General features: G+C 47.4%; 1 protein-coding gene across 7 annotated transcripts in view; it reads left to right on the forward strand.

The window, feature by feature from the left end:
• The window catches only part of PPFIA4 (PPFI scaffold protein A4), a 169,137-nt gene that overhangs the window by 98,761 nt on the left and 57,488 nt on the right, over positions 1 to 12,888 (forward strand). For all 7 annotated transcript variants that reach the window (XR_016439002.1, XR_016439003.1, XM_090026214.1 and 4 more), the window contains 6 exons: positions 2,923 to 2,997; positions 7,965 to 8,066; positions 8,815 to 9,036; positions 9,675 to 9,821; positions 10,584 to 10,722; positions 11,138 to 11,217. Coding sequence is in view for 5 of the 7 variants with exons in the window: in XM_090026214.1 (XP_089882340.1) it covers positions 2,923 to 2,997; positions 7,965 to 8,066; positions 8,815 to 9,036; positions 9,675 to 9,821; positions 10,584 to 10,722; positions 11,138 to 11,217 (765 nt within the window). In the remaining 2 variants the exon portion in view is untranslated. The remainder of the gene's footprint in view (positions 1 to 2,922; positions 2,998 to 7,964; positions 8,067 to 8,814; positions 9,037 to 9,674; positions 9,822 to 10,583; positions 10,723 to 11,137; positions 11,218 to 12,888) is intronic.

The raw sequence follows: 12,888 nt of genomic DNA on the forward strand, positions 1-12,888 counted from the left end.
GGCTCCTCCTACTCCAGTATTCTTTTCTTCTCTTCAAAGCCAGAATCGCCTCATCTCTAGGCAGCAGGATGCCTTTCCTTGTTAAACCCAGCCTCTCAACTGTTCTCTGTGATGTTATGGCAGCAAAGTCACTTTGGCTTTCATCTCAGGAGCTCCTGGAGGATATGGGTCATGCAGAGGCTCAAGGTCACTGCTTCTTAGGACATGATCCTTTTATAGTCACTTGTTTGTACAGCACCAACTTCTACCTTCCCTGCGCAAGGGAGAAGCTGTGCTGCAGAACTGTGAATGGTCTGTGGGTCCGTGACTTCCCTCCATCCCTTAGGGGCAATGTCCATAAGCTGATGCACCTCAATCTCTGGAGCTTCCCCCTAATCCTCACCTTTGAGTTTCTGTTTCAAAGTATCACCCCATAGCTCCCCTCTGTATCCCTTTGTGCACTCTGACTTGCCCTTGCTTCTCTGCCTTCTGTACCCTCTGATAATCTACTGTCCCCATAGTCACTTTTCAGCCAGGCTGGAGGAGTTCAGCTCTTTGCATAGATTCATAGATGTAGGGTCAGAAGGGACCTTGTAGATCTTCTAGTCCGGCCCCCTGCCCTGGGCAGGAGAAAAAACTGAGCTTAAATGACCCCAGCCAGGTAAACATTGAGCCTTCTCTTAAAGAGCCCCCAGGTAGGAGCCATCACCACTTCCCTTGGAAGCTGGTTCCAGATCCTAGCCGCCATGACTGAAGTAGTACCTTCTAATGTCTAGTCTAAATCTACTCTCTAGCAACTTATGGCCATTATTCCTTGAATACTTCGTCTTCCTGGCTGTGCAAGGCCCATAAAGGAGCTCAGGGCTGGCGCCAACCTCCTGCAGTGCAATGAGACCTGACTCCTACAGTGGAAACCAATGTCACCTTCCTGAGTACTGCTGCCGGTGGTGGGGGGAGCAAAGGAGCAGCTTGAGCAGGAGATCTGAGAAGGTTCAGAAAGCTGGGAGGAACCCCATCTTCAACAGTGTGAGCAATCTTAGCAGCACGGGGGTCAGGCTAGGATCACTTGTCTGGAAGGAGTTGTCTTGTCTGAATTGTGGTCTCCAAGCTGTGAGGTGGGAGGGCCAGGTTAATTTAAAAATGACAGGGGTCACAAATAACCTGGGGGCATTTTTTCCATTGTTTTGCCATCCCCCAGTGCAGGGCTGTCTTAATTTCTAGCAGCCACAGGTTGCATGCCTCACAGATCAAACCACTGAGGCCACAAGTGTCATGGGCTGCACAAAGGACCTCAGGGCCCCATGCTCCCTTCTGTGTGTCTATGCAAGCACCCCTCACCACTGCACCATGCACCCATGCAGTTTCAGCCTTGCCCTCAGCTCACATACTGCCCCACCATGTCCCATAGATCCCTTGGGAGGGAAGAGGAGCCCAGAGACTGAGAATGCTGTTGCAGCTGGAGTGATGCAGGGAATGGTGCTCAGATGAGAGCCTGGAGGCCTCAGTTTAACCCCTGGAGGGCCACATGCAACCTGCAGGCTGTCAGTTGAACGGCCCTCCTCTAGTGCAAGGTAGGGTTGCCCCCAGGTTACCCTAACTTGGATGGGGCAGAGAATCAGAGAGAGAGGTGGTGGTGGGTTATCAGCTTCTCTTTCTGTGTGTTCTGACTCGTCTTATCTTACTTTACTTGGGGCTGCCCTCAGTGTGAGCAGAGCTTATGAAAAAATTTAGCTGGAACCTAAAAGGTTTCAGAACAGTGAGGCTCGAGCTGCTTCCCAATAGGGGACATGGGGATAAGACACTTGGCTCCTACAACTGAACTGACTGATCCAGAAGTCCTCTCCCAGTCCTTTGTCCTCTGACTGTATCGTGCTGTCTCTAGGGTTCCCACAGCCCAACAGGCAGGTGGGTGAGGGAGCAGCGAGACCTGCTTTCCTGCATCCTTTGTGATGGAGCAGGAAGCTGCTGACAGCTCCAGCAAGAAAGGAACAGCAGCTGCTCCAGCTCACCGCAGCTGCAGGGGAGGTGGCAGTGAGGTAGCACCCCCATTAACTTTCCATATCAGTAGACCTGGTCCAGTTTAAAAATCCCTGGGTATAGCTTTGGGTTATAGCCTTAACTCATTCTCAAAGTGAAATGTCTGTCACCGTGCAGATTCTCCAGCTTGCAGGTTGGGTGTTGGTGGCCACGAGTCTGGCTGTGGAAAGAGATGATCAGGCTAGGGTACCAGTGGGTTGAGGGTGCTGACTCCTCTTCTGCCTTCCAACCAACTACCTACTGGTGTCTCCCCAGCCTGGGGTGCCTCTTGATGGGGCCCTCATGCTGCCTTAACGTTATCTTGCACCCCAGATATGCTACCTGCTGGCAGAAAAACAGCTGTGGATGCTGTGGGTGGTAGTACTGCCTGCCTGCCTGCATACACCCTGCAGTCCTGGGGAAGAGAGAGGGGAGTCAGCAGGGGAGAAGACTGGAAGAGAGCAACTCTGTTACATGGAAACTAGAACAAAACCTTGGACCCAGTATTCTCGACTTGGGCTCAGCCAGCACCTTGGAGCTGGGGGTTGCGCACCTTGGAGCTGGGGGTTGCACACCTTGGTGATGAAATGCCTCTGTAGCTCACATTCACGGGGTGAGGGTATATCTGGTTTCTTGCCCCCTGCAGTTCACACTCAAAGTCCATTAGTGCTTCAAAGGATCAAGTCTCCTTTGATTTCCCAGGCTTTTCCTCTCCCCTTCCTCCCTTCATCATGCACGCTGCAGCTGCTGACCAGGATGCACCATGCTAGGAGGGAATGCCCTATGCTAGCCACATGCCTTTGTGCTGGGGGATGAGACGGGAGTTAGGCTAAGGCTAGGATTTAGCTGCAGCCCCAACACTTCCCAGAGGTGATGCCCCCTCTGTAGTAACGTAATAGCCTTTCCCATTATCTTAAATGACTGCAGGTGAGAGAGCGCTTGCGAGCAGCATTAGAACGAGTGACAACCTTAGAAGAACAGCTGGCGGATGCCAATCAGCAGGTAAGAGTCATGCTTTTGGATTCCCCCTGGGAGTCAGCAGGACTTTGTCTGGTCTTGAACCTGGGCACAGCTCCTGGGGATCCCCTGGCTAACCTGGAATCGCTTGCTGCAGCAGGAAAAAACACCGGCATTTGTCCAGACCCTCTGGGTAAGACAGAGAACAGCAGGGTCAGGTGACGTGTCTGTCACTTTTGTCATAGGAAGTTAATCCTGCTTGAAGACTGTTTGATCTTCGAACACAAGGCAAGAGGCATGCTCTAAGCAGAGCTGTGCAGAACTGTATTTAATGAATAGTTTAATCATAGGAAAATGAACTTTTTGGCCAGCTGACAGTTTGTGAACTGGAGCTCAATTTGGCAAATACTTTTGAGCAAAAGCATGATGAAAAAAACATTTAAACAGTCAAAATGTTTTATAATGACATCTACAGAAATTCCACTCCTTTAGAGTCAAAATTGTTCCTCTGCGCTGCATTTTGATTTTCATTTAAAAATTTCAGTCATTTCAACATTTTCCCAACTTAATTTCTAAAGAAAAAATATTAAAGGGAAAAAATATTTGTGTCAAATTGGAATTTGTTTATTTTTTCTTTCTTTTTTTGAGTTACCAAGAAAACACAACTTTATTTGCATTGATCTGAAATTGTTGCTTTTTTAAAAACACTTCCGGCTTGAACATTGCTCTGGTCTCAGGCCCTTTGAAAGTAGCTCCTAGATCTTCAGTCCATGCAATGTACCAAACTCCAGAGACAGGATTTTAGACCCAGTCTACAAGTGGCAGGATTTTAGACCCAGTCTATGAGGGGCTTTCTCGTCTCTTTATTTGACCCCATGGCTGATTACTTGTTGGCTGTCCTGTCTCCCCAAGAGCTTCCAGCCTTCCTATGAGGATATGACCCTTCCAGCTTCTGCCTCCATCACATTGCACCAATAGGATATAAGGATCCTGTTTTATATGAATCACCGGTTTCCTTTGCATGGGCTGTGCTGTATGGCACTGACTGTCCCAGATTTCTCTTCAAGAAGCCCAGTGCTAGTGGCTGCTTCTCCAGAGTGGAAATTGTTCCTCTGCACTGCACTGAATTTGAGTGTTGAGATTATTTCCTAGAGGAGGGGCTCCTATTAGGACCATGTGTGTGAGTTCTTCTGTGTTGTCTGTCCATGTGGGCCACTCCCGAGTCTAAACAGACCCTCCAGCAAGGAAGCATATAGCAGCAAGGTAGGCTGTTGGGCTTGGCACAGGCCTGCAGAACAGTTTGAACAGCCAGAATGAGTTTGCTTGTGATCCTCCTGCCTCAGATGTCCCCTTGGCCTTTCAGCCCATTTCACTCCAATGCCCTCCCTCCCTTCAGCAAAGGGGTCAGTCAGATGCATGCAGTGTCCTGGCACCAGCTGAGAGGAGAGGTGAGGGGAGATATGGGAGAACGTGCCAGCAGGTGGCAGCATGATATCAGTACCCCGACAGCTCACCCTTTGCAAATCTATCCTTCCCTTTAGTTGGAATCCCTGGTCTCAGTTTCATCCTCTCTCCCCTAATCCTGCCCCCAGATACCATTGTAATTGCCCCTTCTCCCAGGTGTTTACATCTTTGAATATTTGTGGACAGGTGTCTAATTGACTGATGCTCAGATGGTGTAATTTGTTGTCGCGCCCATGCTGTGCCATGGCTCAGTGAAGCTATGACATAGCTATGACACGCAGCTTTGTCATAGCTTATTGGAGCTATAAGTTTAGACCCATTGTATGACTGCAAATCCTTTTCCCTCTTAGCCAATCCACCCATTATTTATGTACCCTGCTATTTATCCCTTTTACTTTTTTGAGACACAAAACAAAATATTTTACCAAAGCTTAAATAGTTCTTGTGCTCTCCCTGTCACTGTCCCACCATTTCTGTATTAGAAAACACTAAGCGGTCAGGTTTCCTGGCAAGATGAGTTCTTTATAACTTTTCCTTTCTTGTTTTTGTTCATGATTCTGGTTCCCTTCAGTTCATTTAATATATTTTTCTCTAAGAGTATTTTCCCATTTACTTGCTAGGTTTAGCAGTCAAGTTTACAACATCCTATGCTACCTATTAGGTGCCTAGGTAGATATAGGCATCTGTGTGTCATCCTGTTCCACCCTGCTTGAGTCCCTAAAAAACAGTTAAAGCAGAAGGTGTGAGTAGGTCCTCCTCTTTGCTGCTGCTTGTAGCTTAGTCTGAAGGCTAAGAAGATGGTGTGTGACAATGCAAGTGCATGCATATTTTTTAAGGACTTCAGCAAGGTGGAGTAGGTTCACACTTGTATGTGCAAGTCCACTTATACACCCAATAGGTGGGATAGGATCAGCCCTTATTTTTTATTTTAAATGAAAGCTGAGATTTTCACATATACTCGTGATTCCAAGTGCAGGAGGTTTACCTGAAGTATCAAATAGAGTTGTCTAGAGTTATCTCCTGGAAGAAGCAGTTCTGTGCTGAAGTGCTGGTCCACTAGATACCATACTGTACCTTCCTTTGTTCTTCTCAGTGGTTTTGCTACTGCTGGTGTTTGGCTGTTTATAGTGAGAGGGATGGGGGTTGTCTGGAAGTATGAAATGTGATTAAAAGACGAAAAATAACAGAGAAAGAGAATGAGAATTAGTGTCCACACATTTTTCTTTCTTTTTCCATATTTAGAATGTAGTTTCAATCTCTTTGGTCTCTCATGGGCTACCCACTGGGGTAATTGCAAAGCTTCATCAGTTCACAGATACATGTACAATTATACAGCTAGAAAGGTGTCCGTGAAGCCCCTTACAGCATGGAAGATACATGTGTCCTTTGTGGATGGAATATGGAGGTATTTCTAACACCTACCCTAACAAAAAGATTTTACTGCTCATTTTTTACTAAGATATTAAGACATTTGCTTAATGCAAGCTTATAAAAATGCATTCACACCAAAGAACATGATTTGTATAAACATAAAAACGATGAAACGGAATGTAGTTTCATCTTAGCTGTAAATAAATACCAAACATGACAGTGGTAAATCTAAGCTATGAATGTAATAAGATGCTCATTAGTAAGATAAGGAGATAGAGACTATGAAAATACTGTCAGGTGGATACATAACTGGTTGGATCATTGTGCTTAAGCAATAGTTATTAATGGCTCTATACCTAGTTGGGAGGAGGTGTCAAGTGGAGTTCTCCATGGGTCTCTTTTGGGTCAGGTATTATTTAATGTCTTTATTAATGATTTGGAGGATGGGCTTGAGTGCATGTTTAGCAGATTTGCAGACACCAAATTGGTTGGAGTCGCAGACACTCTAGAGCATAGGTCTCGGATCCAGCATGACCTGGATAAACTGAGGAAATGCTCTTCAGTCAGCCAAATTAAATTTAACAAGAAGTACAAAGTCCTGCATTTCAGACAGAATAGTTACATATATGAATACAGATTGGGGAATGATTTGCTAAGAAGCAGTACTGCAAAAAAAGGTTAGGCATGAATCTTCAGAACCTGAAGGGTGATTATAGAGATGGTGGAGATGGACTATTCTCTTTGGCCACAAAGGACAAGAATAGGAACAATGTCCTACAGCTGCAGCAGAGAAAATTTAGATTGGAGATTAGGAGGAACTTTCTGACTATGAAGGTGACAGAAACATATTTGGAAGAGCAGGTTTTGATTCTTAAATCAGAATATCAGGGGTTTGAGTCTTATTCTTCCCTTCCCTCAGTCATTGCGCATTGTCAGGATGTGTGACCCAGAAGGCATTACACTACTTTGTGGTTCTCCGTGGTCTCTGGAGAGTGAGTGGCCAATGGCAAGGAGGTGGTGACTGCAGCAAGATCTTGCAGTTAGGTAGCAGTGGGACCACCCAGCACCTCATCAAAGATTGGCAGTACCTTGGACAACCTATCTCTAAATATGGCAAGGAGCACATCTCCTTTCCACTTTTCCTGAGCCTTCAGTTGCTTAATGCCTTTTTCCTGTTCTCTGTCCTCCCTGACAGCCCATCAGCTGGGCTGTCCAGTCTTTTTCCTTAGGTTGACAGTTACTAATCATAGATATGCATAACGGGGCACCTCTGCTCCCGGACAGCAGCAGCACATTGGACACTGGTAGCTGCCAGCAGTGGCAATATGGCCAGCCAGCAGCTGAAGTGGCTAGTATTTTTGCACCATCCCTGAGTTATGCTGCTGCTGCTTATCTATGAGCTATAAAGTTGCTCCAGGACCCTGTGAGTGAGAATCTCTGGCCAGTGTAATGAAGAATGATTCCTCCTGGTTTGACATCTATGACTGTGTATAGAATCATAAAGAAGTCGGGCAAAAGGGACTTCCAGAGTTAATTTAGTCCAATCCCCTGCTTGAGGCAAGATCATCCCTGTTCAAACCATCCCATGCAAATCCTTATCTAACCTATTCCTAAAATACAGTGAAATCTCATTGTACAACAGCAAGGTGCAGCACCCTAATCTGACACAGGTAAAGCAGGAGGACATTGTCAGCCAGTGTCTTGCTGCTTTCAGGGTTGTTAAAATATGCTCAAGAGATCCAAGGAAAAGGGTCATGCCCCCTGCTATAGAGGCAAAATCCCTACAGTCTGCCCTAGTCTGACCATGGGTTAAAATTCTTTCTTGACCCCAGATGTGGTCATAGGTCTGACCCTGAGCAGAAGGACAAGACTCTTTAGCCAAGAACAGCCAGGTTTTAGTTCTGGCAGCTGCACTGGCATACCCCAGTCGAAATGCCCAGCTTTGGGAAGGTTGGAAAAGAAAGCCCCTTGACCTTTAAAGCAACAGGAGGGGAAAAAAATCCTTCTTCCATGTGGCAACCAGCAAAGCCCAGAACCATGGGAAATAGCTGGAGTGTAGCACAAGCGTAACTACTTTATGCTTGGTTATTGTGCAGTGACCCTAGCCCTGAACAGGGAGCAGGCAGTACTAGAAATGGTGCTTGGTGTTTTCTAATACATATGGTTAAATTTTGCAGGTAACTGCTCTGCAGCATGGCCCCACACAGAGGGAAGCCCCACTAGGAGAAGATGAGAAGAAGGCAGAGGGCAAGGAACCAGGGCACAAGATTCCATGGAAGGTGAGGACCCCAGGAGAAAATCAGATCTGAGCTGAAACGCTCCACACTTGCTCTCTGACTGGTAGCCGTGTGTGGATCAGCCACTGCAGGACTTTCAGGGAGGGTGCCTTTATTGACCTGCCTTCCTTGGGTGGCTGCACACACACACACACACACAGGCACCCAAGGAAGGCAAGTCAATAAAGGCACCCTCCCTGAAGTTTCCCCTGATAATTTATAATGCCAGTCCATGTTCTCCTTGTATGATTACAGGATCTTCTGGTAAAATGGGTTTCCTCACTTTGGGGAGACAGGCTGCTGCAGTGAGAGCATCAGACTTTAGCATACCCAAGTATTTGTTCTTGTCAGATTCCCCTCACTGGCTGGATGTTGTTATGTGCTGTGCTTTTAAAGAGACATGCCTGTGTAGCACTTCTGAAATGGACATACAGATCTTCCTGGTCCAATTACAATCACCAGCACTTGAAACAAGTGCCAGATAAAGCCTGTCAGGACCCCTCAAATTCTCCTGGCTAAATAGAATCCATCTCATTGGACTTTACTACCCTATTTATCCACATCCCTCTTCTCTGCATCCTGAGAGCCTCGGTCAGCTTTCCATCTTGACGGGCTGCCCTGCTGGGCTGTGTCCCTTACAGACTCCTCAAGAAGCTCTAGGCAATTCAAGCAGTGCTTTGGGACAGCTTAGAGGCTCTGTTTGCTGCAGCTGTATTGTAATACTAACATTGTCTGTTCTGGGGGTTTCCAGAGGCTGTCGAATGGCTCTGTGCATCCTGATGATGAGGCGAGTCGCATAGTAGAGCTGCAAGAACTCCTGGAGAAGCAGAATTATGAGCTTGCACAGGCTAAAGAGCGGATAGCAGCTCTGGCTGCCAATGTTGCTGAGCTGGAAGAGGATCTAGGCACAGCCAGAAAGGACTTAATCAAATCAGAGGAGATGAGCAGCAAGTACCAGAGGGACCTTCGAGAGGTCAGATGCTTGTACTCTTATCAGCCTGAACACTCTCTGTGTCTGAATTGCATGTGGTAACTCAGAAGCTCAGTACAGGGCTGTGCTGTGGGAAGGGTGTGGAGAAACAACATTTTTAACAAGAGGTTTGGGGATTCCTGTGTTTGGGCAGCTCAGCCTCATATACTTCCTTTTCCAAGGTTATGAGTGCCCTGCAGCCGCCAATGAGTTACTTTTTGGCTCCCTGAAATCTCAGCCCAACAGCATCTTCAGTTGGATACTCAAAAAAACATAGGCACCCAAACGTGTTGCTGTCTCATGGCAGTGAGCTGCATCCATGCCAGAATAGATAGCTTTGTTACTCATGGCTCCAGGCTATCACTGGTAGTGGGATGAAGTATCTTCAGGGCTTTATACCCAGATAAAGGTTTTCAGGATACCACACATGAATGTCTGTTGTCTGATGGTTTCCCCTTATTTCTGCACTTTGCTCCCATTATGCTAAACCCCTTTCCAGTCTAAGTGAAGCATGCAGGCTAGGGCTCCCTTCTCCTCTGATCCTGCTTTAGGCTGGTGCTCTGCCTGCTTGAGGGTCATGGAGCTGTTAGCTGGTGCACACTAACAGCTGGGGCTATGACTGCTCATCTATGTTCCCTCAGGCCCTGGCTCAGAAAGAGGATATGGAGGAGAGGATCACCACTCTGGAGAAGCGCTACTTGGCAGCTCAGAGAGAAGCCACCTCCATTCATGACCTCAATGACAAGCTGGAGAGTGAACTGGCCAACAAGGAGTCCCTCCATCGCCAGGTACTGGGCTATGCTTCAGGTACAACCCACACACGGGGAGAAAAATGCTTGTCAGGCTACAGAGATGATGTGTCCTGGCTGGAAACTCCCCTCTTCTCCCTCTCACAGAGAATCATGTCTGGAAGAGCATGTTCCCCCTAGTCAAGAAATAGGATATTGTCCATAAATTCCTCCTCTTTTCTGACCAGCAGGATTTTTCCCCAGAAGCCATCTGGGGAAAGCTCCACTCAGATAAGTGCTTGACCTCTCCCTGCATTGAAGTAGATGTTGTCATTGTCTGCAGCTACTGTAAAGAGAAGGGACCTAGAGAAACCTTCCCAGTAGTGTTGATGGGAAATGTTAAGCCCACACCCAAGTATCCACTCAGCCAGTATCTTCTTCTATGGTATGAGCCAACTCTAACTACAGAGGATCAGGAGGAAGTTTCCTTCAGGGGCAGATTGTTCTCTGGTTGCCCAGTAAAGGGATTCCCCACTTTCTTCAGCAGCAGCTGATGTTGAAGGTCAAATGCTAGACTGTTGATGTGATCCAGTCTGTGATTCCTTCTGAGTGAGATGAATCTAGTTTAGTGCTAACATGTTCTCCCAAACTCTGGGCAGGATCCCACAGGTGAAAGGGCAGGTTTTTCAGGACTCTTCTGTTTGCTTGTCCTTGAAATGCATCCTCTCCCCCTCTGTAGCCTGGGTCTGAGTTGGGTGATGCTGGGTAGAGGAGGCTCCCCAGCCTCAGCATTAAGCACATCTGTTCTGCATTGTCCTGCAGTGTGAAGAGAAGGCTCGGCATCTGCAGGAGCTGCTGGAGTTGGCAGAGCAGAAACTGCAGCAGACGATGAGGAAGGCAGAAACGCTGCCAGAGGTGGAGGCAGAGCTCGCCCAGAGAATAGCAGCCCTCACAAAGGCAAGTGTGCTGTGGGAGGCACAGCAGAAATGGGGTCTAGGCCCTACTGGGTCCTTCCTCAAAATATAACCTTGGACTGGCCAGATGTGCAGGCCATAAAGGATCATTATCCCTATCCAGTTCTGCACAGTACAGAGCAAAGGACTACCCAGAGTTAATTCACATTTGAACATGAGCATGGCTTTTACACATACACCCAGTTTTGATTTTGAAATTACCTGTGATGGAGAATCCACTGCAGTCCTCAGCACCTTGTTCAAGGTTGGTTCTGTTGACCCCACTGCCATGTTGCATTGATGTCCCATTGCAGGCACTGAAGGTCCCAAATGCCATTGCTGTTTCTTGATAAGGTAACTCTTCTCTAGAGCTGTAAATGCTGACACTTCCTAGAAGAGTCCTTTAATTTTTTTCCTAGGCAGAGGAGAGGCACGGGAGTATTGAGGAGCATCTACGGCAGCTGGAGAGTCAACTAGAAGAGAAGAACCAGGAGCTGGCAAGAGTAAGCGCTACTGAAGCATGAGAGCAGGTGCACCCTGGCTTCCTGCCAAGATCTCACACTGCTCTTGGCATGGACACCAGGGTCAGCTGCTGCTTCTTGATGCTACCCACTTTCCCTTTTATTTTAGTTTGGTTGTGTCAGTAGATACCTGGGCAGGCAGGGGTCTTGAATGTTTGTCTGGGGTAGCAGGAAAGTCTGTGAAATTCTGACAGGAGGCCTAGATTTGGAGATGATGAAGGTCACTCTTGCTGTGGTTTTGTTGTCCCTCTGGCCTTGTGTTGGCTCCCACAATGGTCACTCTAGTGTTAAACTGAGCCCCACCCCTCAGTGCAGTGATTATTTTAAACGGCTCTTAGGTATTTATTAAAAGCACACGCATGCTTCCTCTCATCTAGACCAGGCCTCTGTGAGCACTGCATAATGGTGGACACCACCGTCTGGTCCCTGCAGCCCTGGCACGCTGTGTTTGAGCATCTCAGCGTTCTTAGTCACATGTTACCCTCGTGTAGGCCCACAGCATTGGAAACACTTCTCTCCTGTTTACAGGTAGAGTAACTGGAGTGCAGGAATGGAAATGGTGCTGAACTATCAGGCTAGCAGGGAATATGGCTGAGGCCTCCTGATTTCCATTTTCTATGTTGCAAACGCTGCTGACATAATTGAGTGTCTTTGTGAAAAAGCTGTGTGCAGTATAGAGAGGTGCTTCTCCCTCAACTCTAGATTTTATCTGGAATTCAAAGAAGACCTCTGGCCATCGGTGGTGCAATGATCTGGAACCATCTGTAAATAGGCATGGTGGAGACAAAAAACTGAACCAGCTTTGAGGTGGAGTTTGATCAGCTTCTGAATAGGTCAGTGCGATAGGTCTGCCAGCAGCAGCAGAAGGCCGGACTCCGTAACCCAGGAAGTCACTTCCCATCCTGCGTCCTGTGTTTTTAATTCCTGATTGCCTTTGAATTGTAGGTCTGCTTCTTTTCTTCTACTCTGTGAGGATTTTTTGAGTCATTGCAGCTCCTTTAGTGTAGAATGGGTTCAAGTGAGAGGAGATTGGGTCACAGGTTGCATCTTGCAGAAGCTATTAGCTCAAAAGAACCAATCCCTTTTGCACACTGCCTAGGTCAGAGTCAGAATTAGCACTCAGTATGTAGTATTCAAATTGCAGCTTCTCTCTGGATCAGAGGGATCCCGCCCCGCTCTCTTGCTCTCCTGCTTAATCCCTGCACAGATGTCATACTGACTGATTGCACAAACCTAGGAGCTCTGACTCAGCTTACTGGGGCTTGAGCAAAGAGAGGTGTGTGCAGCAGCCCAAACGTGTGCTGCACACAGAGTGATCATGCTGTCTGGCAGACAAGCTCCCTAACAGCATTAACCATGTACAGTGGTTTGCCAGTGTTCTGGTTTAGCCCGCAAGCAGTGATGTGCCTGTGTGCAGAGGTAAAACAAGGATTGGACTCAGTGGCTTCTCCCCATCCCTGATCTGCTTTGGATCCAAAGCAATGCTGGAGCGAGATGTGTTAGGAGAATGCATTCTAGATTTCAGACCAGATACACATGATGTGGTTAAAACACCCACCATTTGTTAAAGTTGCCAATACCATGCAGGGCCTCAAGGACAGCAGAAGAATGGTGGGAGGTTGTCTGGAGAGCCAGGGAGGAGCCACGGGATGA

Source organism: Crocodylus siamensis, chromosome 13 (genome assembly GCF_052110815.1).
Source record: "Crocodylus siamensis isolate JL-2025a chromosome 13, ASM5211081v1, whole genome shotgun sequence".
Taxonomy (NCBI): Eukaryota; Metazoa; Chordata; order Crocodylia; family Crocodylidae; genus Crocodylus; species Crocodylus siamensis.